This window comes from Trichoplusia ni, chromosome 23, assembly GCF_003590095.1.
Source record: "Trichoplusia ni isolate ovarian cell line Hi5 chromosome 23, tn1, whole genome shotgun sequence".
In the NCBI taxonomy this organism is placed as follows: domain Eukaryota; kingdom Metazoa; phylum Arthropoda; class Insecta; order Lepidoptera; family Noctuidae; genus Trichoplusia; species Trichoplusia ni.
The window spans coordinates 3,123,006-3,135,560 of record NC_039500.1 but is presented as its reverse complement, the minus strand read 5'-3'; the positions used below and the strand labels follow the sequence as shown (position 1 = coordinate 3,135,560).

The window sequence follows — 12,555 nt, the reverse complement described above, 5'->3', positions numbered from 1 at the left end:
TCAACGCGACAACTCGCTCAACTCAAAACGGGAGGAGTCATTTCATGACTTGAAATCCGAAAATAAGCAAAATATGAATCGACTTTATCTGGTTTAAATTGTCAAACAACGAAAACAATATTGTTACTGATATCAGTGTTGAAATAAAATAACGCAGTGGATGTTACTATCGAGGTAGAAAAATAAATAAAAACTAGCCTTGCATTTATCATTGGAATTTATTGCTACTTATTTACACTTTGGCAGTCAACATTATTATACTAAATTAACAAAATTAATCATACATATACAGTTTTATCTAGCACTGCAAAGCTAGCTGTAATACTGTAAATTTATTTACTGGACAAAAGCGATTTTTCTTCATAAGTTATTCATTTACAAAATAGTTTACAACGAGACACTGCCTCAAACCCAATACATTCACTGTCGCACATTTCAACTGAACAACTTGCAGAATTTAAGGGACTTATAAATCTAATAGCAAACAAGCAAAATTGTTCCTTATCTGATAAGCTTTAGTATTCATTTCCTCTTGCCAATTACGACAAATTTGTTATTTACGTAAAGCTTCTTGTGACCATTTTATGATCTTGTGATATTTCAGTCATGTTTATGAAGTTGCATTTTTATTGTGGGATGTCATAGTCAATATAAGTTTTAACGGTGGCCATAGCGCAAGGACAGTTTTTCAAACAAGTTACTTGTAGGCAATACTTTTATCATTTGGCGTCTCACCATACAATATTTAAAACAATTAGCAGCAACTTTAAATATAATTATAAGGTTATTTTGTTTTATACTGCAAATAAAATAAAGTTTCGCATTGGACTCCAAACGACAATTACCTATCGGAAAACCATCCTGCAGCTAAAGCATTTTCAAATGAAAACAAAAGAATTTCAAAAATACCCAAAAAGATTTAAAACAATCTTTTTAACACCCATATTTAATAACGACACCAATAAAAGTCACTCCGGTGACATACTGTCTTCGTCACTACCAAGTGGAAAGACAACGATTATAATTATCAAAGTGTCGTTCGAATACATAACAGCTGTATTAGCAAGCGACACTTAAACAAGTTACGTTATAAACATGTCTATCTGTCGTTGACAAAGACACTATGGCACCTGGGGCCGACATTTAAAAGTGGCGTACTAAATATAGCAGTTGACTGAAGGATTCCTGCAACGTTTTTCAAACAGTTGTTTCTAAGTAGTTCTAACCTAAGTATCACAGTTTTAGGTCTTCTCGAGTTTCCTGACGATGCCCGGGGGCGGTGACGTGAGCACCTTCCGGGACAGTCGCGCCTGCCCCGACACGGGGTCGCGCCCGAAGTACTTCACCTGGATCTCAGAGCCCACCGTCAGGCCCAGCGCGGACGGGTGCATGATCTGCGACAGGAAGATCTTTATTAAGAGTCATTGGAGTGTCACTGATCAGGGGATGACTGTTGAAAATATCATGCGTGATAATGTATTCGTCTGTAGGTGAGTTTTATTTAGTTAAGCGCTGATGCTGTTTGAAACGCTTCAATATGATGATGACATTCTAGCCGATTTCGGCCACAGCAACTATCTACCCCTGAGGATGGCAACGCTCATACGCCCGCATATATTAAACTGACTAGTCAGTCGCGTAATTTGTAGTTCTAAAGTCTCATAAAGCGACTTCAGCGTTAGCGGAAAAAGGATTGTAATTTATCTACATATGTATGTTTTTAAGTCAGAGGCGTAACAGCCAAAAGTGGATGTGTTAGATAATTAATCTATAAGCATGCATAATAATCTAATATGTATAACATTGTTAACAAATATTTGTTAATATATTAAGTAAGGACACTTAAATTATCAGCTTTTCCCGCAACCCAAGCTTTCACAAACATGCAAGCTTTCGCATACCACTTGGACTCAAACAGACATTACTACCTTTCTATGGTCGAGCTGTGTGTTATGCACCAACGCGGGCGCCATTCCTGGGTACAAGGTGACGAGGACGCCGCTGTCCTTGATCTCCACGACCCTGGCCTTGTATATCGCACCGAACTCGAGCTCAGGGGTCCTTTCGGCTGTGAGCCACTCCGCGATGCGGATCTTAGCTTCATCCATGGCCGCTTGGGAAGGCGCGAACACGCTGTACTTGAGATCGTCTATTGGGGTCACCTGAGGATAATGTTTTTGGATTAGCATTTGTTTTTTGGAAGGTTATTCAATATTGACTATTACTTTTTTAGAATTAAGACCCATTGGATTAAAAATATTCTTTAGTCGCTTTTTGGTACGACACATAAACAAGACTCCGATTGAATCAGAATTGGGCGGATCTAAAGAAAAGTGCGTGAATAAACCGTTTTCACGGAAGTCTAGACTTCCGTGATCAGAAAAAAACGTCATCACATTTACATGTCATATTTCCGGAGCCGGAGTCCATATTTCCCAGCTGGCTACCCTGAGAGGAAAGGTCGAAACAAACTCAGCGGTCATCGCCTAGGTACGGTAAAACTAAATAACATTAGTATAACATACCTGGACCCCATTCTCGACGTACAGTCTCTTGAGGTTGCTGCCCCCCGGGCCGAGGAGCTTGGTCCGCTTGTGGGCTTCCACCTCCATCTCCTCGATGAGAGGCCTGTTCTCATGGTGAGCAGTTCTGTGAAATACCATGCCATGATTTAGAACTTTATCTTTTGTAAATCCAAACTCAATAATAGTAATATATAATAGAAACTCAAGTTAAATTCAAAACTAGTGTCGTACCTCGGTTTATCGATACACCGGTTCATAATATCGATTATCTTGGATTTCGCGTCAGTGGCCTTCTGAATGGACTCCATGACGATCTTGAGCGGCAGTCCTGACACCTTGATGTCGGCTTGTAACGCCGTTATACCTTTCTTGGTACCAGCGACTTTAAAGTCCATGTCACCCATGTAGTCTTCTATACCCTGGTGGTTGTAGATGAGTTAATATGTGTGTCTATGATAGTGGAGACTGGCAAATAAAAGTATGATTGCTAGCTAAATTTGATAAAAATATATTGTATACAGTATAAAATATAAAAATGGCGGCAATAGTAAGATAAAAATACTACTGTAACTTGCGGTTAACTAACGGTTACTTAACGGTTGACTAAATGTCAGTGATATTATATTTTTAATTTTAATTTTAATGCGGACAACATCACATACATTGTTCTGAACCCAAAGTAAGTTGCTAAAGCACTTGTGTTTCAGTGTTCAGATACAACGAAGGAACCACAAACACCCAGACCCGAGACAATGTAGAAATGTTAATTTTTACATTGACCCGACCGGGGATCGAACCCGGGACCTCAGAGCTAGCGACACCTTGAAACCGGTGCGTACGCCACTCGACCACGGAGGTCGTCAAGTATATGACTTAATATGTTGAACATTTTGATGAAATAACTAACAAACTAGGTACCAAATCCTACACTATTATTAAAAAGAGTGTGTGTAACCGTCACACGCGATTGAATATAAACTTTTTTGATTGACCATTTACCTCCTAGTCGCACTTAAAAAAGATTTACTTCATAAAAAAAAACTAAAACTAACTACCTCAAAATAACCAATCCCAAATCACACAAAAACTACCAAAACAAAAACAACAGAAAGAAAAAAACCTGTTCCAAAACTCGTATGACGTATCAAGAACAAATAGAACTCACTAACAAATCAGTGAGTATCCTGTAGTCGGCGATGTTCCCGTGCGCGTCGGGCCGCGACACCAGCCCCACGGCCACGCCCGCCGCCGCCGCCGACAGCGACACGCCCGCGTCCAGCAGCGCCAGGGACCCGCCGCAGATGGACGCCATCGAACTGGAGCCTGGGTTGGAAAGAAGACATGGTTAAAAATATTTTTTAAGTTTTATGGGGAATGATGAATCGTTTCATTTACTTAAATTTTGCAGAAAAATTAAATTGTAAAGGAAATAGCTTTTTTATCTTATTTTGTATTGTTGATGTTTTATTAGAAATAATGGTTGGTTATCAATTAAGAAGTGCGTACGACTTGGAAAATTAAGAGATTCTATTGCCAATATATTAGTAAAACGAACGAACTTCTCTGCTACTGGCGATATATTTAACTGTTCGAAGTAATGTGAGGAACTGATGTTGTAATATGATGTTATCTTTGATGGCACTGGGGCTATATTTGGCTGAGATAAACTTGTAATATGACCTTATTTTGGATGGCACTAGTTATACATGTATCCCCCTCACCGTTGGACTCGAGCACTTCGGCGGTGAGCCTGACAGTGTAGGGGCTGTCGGGCACGACGGGCAGCAGGCCGCGCTCGGCCAGCGCGCCGTGGCCCGCCTCGCGCCGCCCCGGCCCGCCCGCGCGGCCCACCTCGCCCGTCGCGTACGGGGGGAACTCGTAGTGCAGGAAGAACTTCTTCTCCTTTATGCCACTGCGGATGGAGAAGGTTAACAAAGTTATATTTAGTAAATAAGATCGAAGTTCGACTCGGGACCCCGGTTAGGTGGGAGACTAGTCGGGCGAACCCGATAAATATTGTTATTAAATAAATACTTATGAATCCACCTCCAGAAACTTATTGTAGATGTTAAGCGACCTCTACGAAACTGGTTTCAACAAGATTTCAGTATATTTCTGTTGATATAGTTATTGTGCAAATGCTCTCAACTGACTAATATTTTAGTTTCACCAGTTGTGGATAATTTGTCATTTGATTTCAGATCGAAAATATTTGTTAATTATGTAGTTACTATACTGCACTATAATTCTGTACTGTGGTCACACTGTAGTATAGAACTTTAGTATATTATAACCTCTTACCTAGTCAACATGGACAGCGTGTCCATCTTGAGCGCGCTCTCCGGTGAGTCGAAGGCGACGGTACAGAGCACTTGTGTCTGCCCTCTCTGGAACAGCGCGCTGCCGTGCAGGGGAGTATAGAGCGATACCTACGGGGAATTGTAGAGAAATAGATTAAGATTCTACCAATCGATCTAGATAAACGCTAATGTCCGCAATCCGATCAGAATTGCTTTGAAGTTATAATTTTAAGTTAATAATATTGGACAGTTATTATTTTGAAAGTCACGTAATTGGCCTATAAGGAATGTAATATTCGAATAGGATCATTTTGAACATTTCTTTCGCAAGGATTTCAATTTTCAGAAATACTCGAGTGACATACACAAGATACCCAAACTTCAAAACAAGCATTTGTCCTAAGCAGGGATCGAGCCCGCGACATGTCGCATTCAGCGAATTTGGTCTTGGCTATCCGTGCAGTCAAGTAAATTAATATATTTCTACATCTAGTTAGTGTGACGATCAAAACTCGAACTCCATTTAAAAAGAAAACAAAATCCCTATCAACCCTTACCTTACAATTAATATCCCTTATATCATCAAGTTTCCTTCCGTCACACCTCACTTCTGTATCCAGGATCATGTCCCGGAATATCTGGCGAAGGTTCTCGTTGAAGCAGTCCTGGATGCGACCGAGCTCGAACTCCGAGTCCCGGTACTGGTTGAGGACCATCTGGCGCAGGTTCGAGATCTCGTTGTCTCGAGATGTCTTGTCGTGATTGTAGTCACTGTCGGGGAGAGCAATATTTCAAGATGGGATTACATTGTATATTGGATGTGTATGAAGAATTGCAGCGCATTGCCATACACCGACACAAAAACTCAGATGACGTAGCACGGCGGTTCAGGTTTAGTCAGAGTCTGACACACCCCTTTTCTTAGCCTCGAGTGAGTGGGTGTCGTTGAGGACCTTACTTAAAAAAGGCACGAGGTCGATTTTAATTGCAAATACATAATCTTTCTTCGGTCGGATAAAATTAGCGTATGTGTAATATAAAGTGTAGGTTGCCACTTTACCAAAATCAGTCAAGCCGTTTGAGCGTCAAGTGGTAAGAAACACGCACACTCACACAAATAAACGACAAACTCAACCACGTCGTGTCCTTGACTTGGCTTCTTACATTTAATCTCATAAACAAAGGACAATCTAAATTTCCTCCTCACCTGAGGATCTCCCTGATCTTCATGGTGGTCATGCTGCTGATGGAGTCCACCACCATCTGCGGCAGAGGCTCTTTCTCCTCGTACTTCCGCTTCATCTTCCCCCAGTCGCTCTGGAGTCGCTCTATACCTCGCACTATCAGCTGTGCTTCTCTTGTTCCTATTGAGTTTAATAATTTATGGATGTCGTAAGGTTGTTTGGTTTCTATGAAATTTTATAAATTCCCAAAAGGCTCTGCTCTATAAAGGTTCGATAAACAGTTTTTTACTATTTACCCTGCCGAATGTTGTTATTAATTCCAAATTACAAGTTCAGACTACATCCTACTACTGTTATAGAGGCGAAAGTTTGTAAGTATGGATGTATGGATGTTTGTTACTCTTTCACGTAAAAACTACTGAATGGATTTGAATGAAACTTTACCACAATATAGCTTATACATCAGAATAACACATAGGCTACAATTTTTGAGGTTGCTAATGTGAGGTCGTAAAAAACACATTTTTTGCGCTTACATTGCAAACGCCGACTGAATCCTACAAGATAGATAGAAGGCAGGTTTAAATTATAACTTATATCTTCTAACCACGCGGACGAAGTCGCGGGCAACAGCTAGTATAAAATAAAATACTTCAATATAACTTTATGTGGAACGTGAGAAAACTGTTTCTATATGAAAATCATGATGGCAAAAAAGCACAATAATACAATATTCTTAGACGAAAAATTACATAAACTACACAACTTTTTTAAAGATTCTTCTAATTGTAAAAACCAACGTAACCGATTAAGAAACCAGCTACACAAATTCTATTATAATGCGGACTTACATTCATACCTATTTTGATGGCTCGGAGCAGGTCCTGCTGCAGGATGTCCTGCGCGTGGCCCTCCAGCATCACGACGAGGTGGCGGTTCGTTGCCGTGACGACCAGGTTCAGGATAGACTTCTCCAGATCCTTCCGAGTCGGATTGATAATCACTTCATTATCGATTTGGCCTATTCTGTAATTAAGAAGTATTTTTCTGCCTTAATAACTTGGAAATTCGAACATGTGTTTGAACCCGAGTTTAGAGTAATGAGGGCGATGTGCCGTGGCTGTGATTCCCGGCACGTAACGTGGTACGTTAACTTGGGTATGTGGTTCTTCAAAGTCTTGTTATACCAAATATATGTATGAAGAATATTTGTATTGTTCCTTGTGATACAGTGCGCCTATCCTCAAAGTTCGGTCCCGTATGTTAGAACTCCATTTGTAAACATGAACAAAGGTCTCTTCGATTAGCTTTACCTCAACTCACTAGGTGGTTTCAATATCTGTTCCTCAGCCAAATAAGTCAACACTATCAATGTCTCACCTCACAGCACCAACAGGTCCAGACCAGGGCACATCAGACAGCGCAAGCGCAGCGCTGGCAGCATTAATAGCTATCGTCTCCGGAGGGTTGGTGGCGTCCACAGCCAGCATGTTGCAAGCAATGTGCGTGTCATAGCAGTAGTTGGCGGGAAAGAGAGGCCGGAGTGAGCGGTCTATGAGACGGGAGGTCAGGATTTCACGTTCTGTTGGACCTGTGGAAGAAGAGAAGGAATCTTCATTATGGTTTGCTTTTGAAACCAACAGTTATGAATATGTTAAGTACAAAACGATGATCAGCGCAAGATAGCTCGCAGGAGCTGGGTACGAGTAGTCAAAGGCAAATCTTGATGGAGTGCAAATGGTCAGGCTTGTGTCCAGTAGTGGACGAATATGGGCTGATGATGGGGGTGGTGCTGGATGATGATGGGCCATTATAGCAAACATTAATTGCTGGAATTGGACAAAGTTAACGGGCTGCAAGTATGTTACTTTATTTTGTTTGAAGTCAAAAAGTCTGTAGATGTGGAAAACTTAATTCAACCAACCAACAAACATAATTTAATATAAAAAAAATATGCTATTAAAAATACTTTTTATTATGTAAACTAGAATTTAACTATTAGATACAAAAGAAATTGAAAGTGAACTATTTACAATTAAGTAAGTCAATTAAATTATCGTTATATCAAACAATACAGATTAATATAAACTCACCTAACTCCCTTCTCAGAAAGTTTGTAGGTATCCGTCCTGCGGCCGCCGCCTTCTGTCTGTAGTCTACTACAAGGGGCAGGAACGAGGATATGCTGGGTTTACTCTTAGAGACCACTGTGGAGAGGATAGATGTGTTGCCCAGGGTGGCCACACAGGCCCCATCTGCAAACCTGGCATACTGGCCTGTTGATAGCTTTAGAGTGGTCCTGGAAACACCATTTTTGTATTATGTATATTCAACAAGCTTGACACACCACTATCTAGACTGAAACTAATCAAAGCTTGTATTATGAGGACCAGACAAGCGATACACAGATACAGACAAATTGTTAGTGACAACACAATGCTGATTATGGATGCCCTTACGGCAGACATACAGGAAGAGGCACCCTGGTGCATGCTGTTTGCCGATGACATTGTTCTGGTTGGGGAAAATGGACCCGAGATCCAGAGCAGATTGGAGGTGTGGCAACAGAAGCTGGAGAGTGTGGGCTTGAAAATCAGCAGAACAAAGACAGAATACATGTTCTGCGATTTCGGCGGTCTCTCCAGTCCTGAAGCTATAAAGCTTGATGGTGTGCGCCTTCCAGTCTGCTCCGACTTCCGGTATCTTGGTTCATTCATTCAGAGCGATGGCGAAATAGATCGGGCGGTTAAGCACCGAATTAACGCAGGATGGATGAAATGGCGGCAGGTAACGGGAACGATTTGTGACCCCCACATTCCCCTTAAATTTAAGGGGAAGATCTATAAGACCATTGTCAGACCTGCTGTCTTGTATGGATCAGAGTGCTGGGCGACAAAAGGGATGAATGAAAGACAATTGCATGCAGCAGAGATGAGAATGTTAAGAGGAATGTGTGGTGTTACGAGAGCGGATAGAGTAAGAAATGAGTATATAAGGGGAAGTTTGAAAGTGGCACCGGTTACAGAGAAACTACGTGGTAACCGGCTGTCATGGTATGGGCATGTTATGCGGAGGAATGAAAATCATGTGGTAAGGAAAGCGTTAAGCATGGATGTGGATGGATATAGGGGAAGAGGACGACCAAAGAAACGATGGATGGATTGTGTGAAAGACGATATGGCTGTAAAGTGTGTTTCTTGTGAGATGACGGCCGATAGGAAGGTATGGAAGAAGATGACATGTTGCGCCGACCCCAAATAAAATAATTGGGATAAGGGCAGGGGAATGATGAATGATGATGTTAGTGACAACACAATCTCATTTTTCCAATGAAGTCCGATACCTCCAGTATGGCAAACAGGGCCACTAACTATTAGACCAACAGGACAGTCACATTTTAGATACAATGTGTTATGATCATAAGTATCACACTTTTTTTATGGATAGAAACAATTTTGGTAGATAGCAGTGTAAAGAACACATTCAATACTGGCGGGTAAGATTTTGGTATATGCCTAGCAATGAGAAGTAGGTCTGTGAAAAATATGTCAACAATTCTAATAGCTGTGGATATGACAAATAGCTCTTAAACTATAATAAGCTAACCATTAAAAAAAAATAAAAGGTACTCCAAGGAATGGTCTTATACCAGTATTTATCTTTGCACAATTTCGATAGTGTTTTTTTAGTCACCGACATTCAAAAGTGGAACATAACCTATAATAATCATAACCTAAAACTTACCCATTAGAAAATGTAACATCCGTCTCTCCAACATTTGGTTGTGTCGAGAATCGTCTGAAACACCATGAGTTTAACCGAATTCTTGAGACAATATAGTCTGTGATTAATAACATTGCAAAAATACTATCGTCGGTAAGGGTCAAAAAAGGGCATTCAAAACATTACGACACAGTAATTTTTATTGTTTATTTCGATTTTAAAAGGGGATTTGAGGCAGAAGTGTTTTGTAGATTGTTGACAACTATAGAAGTAAAGTGCGGGGAATAAAACACATATTTTTTTTATTTTTAATCGGGTTCTGGGATTTCACCAGTAACAAGTTTAGTCAACAATCTGTCAATTTTGTTTTAATTACGTTTAATACGTTTCATTCGTAATTTGAAAACTTTCAAGCATAAATCATTCTTTCTCTTTTTCTCAACTGCTTCAAAAATTTGCCTTCTCCCTCTAGGATAGGGGTGGGCGTTAATTCAACGAACGGCTTTTTTAAACTGTTAATCTAATGTTTACGAATTAACTGCTTTTTATTTACCGCAAAACCCGTTAAATCTATTAACTAATTCATTCAACTATTTTGGAAAAAATATTATTTTTATATTATTATTTTGAAGCTGCAAAAGCAAAACCAGCTAGCCTAGCCGAGTGGACGCGAGTGCGACTAATACCTATGCGAGCGAGCGAGACGGCGCTAGCTTAAAATTGTACGAGCGAGAGTGAGAGAGATTTATGTTTCTAAGTTCGCTTGCTCCGGCTCGCGCCGCCGGCGCCGCGCTGCCGCGCCGCCGGAAGGAACAGGTTTTTGCTTGTAAAAAAAAAAGTAAAAAAAAGTATTGCAAGAAATAAAACAATATAAATAACTAAGATGATTATGTATATAAAAAAATAAAATGATTCTGTACATAAAATGAATTAAACTTTTAAATACGCCTGGTAATGTTATATCTTTTTTCGCCACTACGCCAGCCAGTCCTAAGCCTGGAAAAAGTATGAAGGGAAGTTTATTTCATTTAAATGACGACTTAAATCATTATTTAAAATTTACTCGTCACTTAAACAAGCTAACTTAAAAACACGAAAACGTTGTTATAGTTTTAGCAGTACGCGACGTAACATCAACTCCTTTTTCAATTTGAACAAAGTTTCGTCCATTAACTGCTGCGTTGGTACAAATCTGCTACATTAATGAGAACCTGTTAATAACGTTAACGGCTTTTTTAACAGGTTAACAGGATAAAATTAACGGCTTCGTTGCGTTAACCCAAAAATCGTTAACGACCCACCACTACTCTAGGACGATAATAAACCTGGAACGAATATATTCGTTTATGAAGGAGTAAGACTTAAGAGTTACTTACCAACGATTAAAAAATATTTTCGTTTACGATACGCTTTAGTTTATTTTGTAACAAGCTTTGTTTTTGTCAATGTTCATAGTTCGTTTGTATTCAACATTTAGTGTCATAATTATTTTTCTTCCAAGTTTTTTTAACTATTGTTTTTTGAACGTTACCTTCACTGTCATTCCTATCAGCTGATTGTCAAACGATATTTGAGTCGATGCATTTCGTTGTCGACTTTGTTGATACAAATGATCAATTAAAATGAAGAAAATTCAGGGAAACGATTCATTTCAACGAATTAATTATTTATACCAAGTATGTTTCTTATTTATTTTCAGATTCTCAACAGAAACTTCTTTGTTAATTTTCCGTATCTTCGCTGCCTCACTGACTCATTATTTCTATTATTTTCTTTCAGATCAGTAAAGAAATAGCAGATAAAAACCCAGTACTCTCAGCTTATTATGGTAATCTATTTATAAACGTGGCTAAAAAGAATGTGGCAAAAATGTAAGTATAAACAAGTTTACATTTTCATTACTTGATACTTATTACAACTAATTTCTATATAGCAGTATGTGCCCATAATTAATTTCACACTGGTGCGTGACTAGATAGATATTAAAGAGTGAGTTAGAAACCACCGTGGCCGGCAGCTCTAGTCACTGTTCTTTCAGTGGGAATAGACCGTAAAGGGATTTGTTTAAATATAAAATGGTGTAGTCAGGGAGTATAACTAATTTTGTAACACAAAGTATTTATACTTCAGCAATCAAGTTATGTTGCAAAGTTCTGTCTTTTTTCCATTTGTAACATAATAAAGACAAAATAATATGTGATATACAATATCCTTCCTCTTTCGCAGACATCCAGACATTAAAAGACAAATATGCAAGAAATGTAGATGCATTTTAATCCACAAAGTCACAGCAAACATGAGTATTAAAAAGAAAAACAAATCAAAGATGGTGGAGTATCTGTGCAACACTTGTGGCTCTAAAAAGAACTTTCCCGCCAAAAAGGACAAGGACTATAGAACATGGTTGGAAAAACCAGAATCTGTGGTGGAAGTAGTTAGCTAATTATATGAATTATGCAGCATTCAGGCTTATGGAAAAGATCTGGAAAATAATGTAAAAATGTTAATAAAATAAAAGACTGACTTCATGTTTTGTTTTTTTTTTGTTCCTATCTTGTTTATGGTCACGTAGAGGAAATGGCAAAAAGTTTTAATCTACCATAAGGTACCTTATATATTTTTGTTAAGAAATTATATAATATACACTAGCTGACCCAGCAAACGTTGTTTTGCCGAATATTTTTTTTCTTTTCTTTCCGACATTTGCATCAGACCTTTTCAGGTAGCACTCTTAACCACTGCCTGTCAGCTGTTAAAGCGGGATTCTGTGCTACACGGCTGTAATGTCAAAAGAGAAAAACATATTACAATATAAAAGAACAC

The 12,555-nt window shown here is 39.1% G+C and overlaps 2 protein-coding genes across 3 annotated transcripts; one reads left to right on the top strand and one right to left on the bottom strand.

Annotated features, from left to right (window-relative positions):
- Nucleotides 1-199: 199 nt before the first annotated feature.
- Nucleotides 200-10,123, bottom strand: LOC113504870 (polyribonucleotide nucleotidyltransferase 1, mitochondrial). 2 transcript variants are annotated; one of them, XM_026887360.1, is made up of 13 exons: nt 9,754-10,123; nt 8,103-8,308; nt 7,390-7,600; nt 6,869-7,035; nt 6,033-6,189; nt 5,383-5,596; nt 4,827-4,954; nt 4,247-4,437; nt 3,691-3,848; nt 2,757-2,944; nt 2,526-2,649; nt 1,929-2,162; nt 200-1,409 (listed from the first exon to the last, which is right to left on the bottom strand). In XM_026887360.1, the coding sequence occupies exons 1-13, from the start codon at nt 9,864-9,866 to the stop codon at nt 1,242-1,244; spliced, it is 2,259 nt and encodes a 752-aa protein (XP_026743161.1). In that variant the 5' UTR covers nt 9,867-10,123; the 3' UTR covers nt 200-1,241. The 2 variants fall into 2 exon arrangements, with proteins under 2 accessions (XP_026743161.1, XP_026743162.1); XM_026887361.1 differs by having other exon boundaries at nt 200-1,394; nt 9,754-10,122.
- Nucleotides 10,124-10,627: 504 nt separating this feature from the next.
- Nucleotides 10,628-12,260, top strand: LOC113504873 (ribonuclease P protein subunit rpr2). Its single transcript, XM_026887364.1, has 3 exons — nt 10,628-11,408; nt 11,512-11,603; nt 11,959-12,260. Exons 1-3 carry the CDS (start codon nt 11,355-11,357, stop codon nt 12,173-12,175), a joined length of 363 nt encoding a protein of 120 aa, XP_026743165.1. The 5' UTR covers nt 10,628-11,354; the 3' UTR covers nt 12,176-12,260.
- Nucleotides 12,261-12,555: the final 295 nt, after the last annotated feature.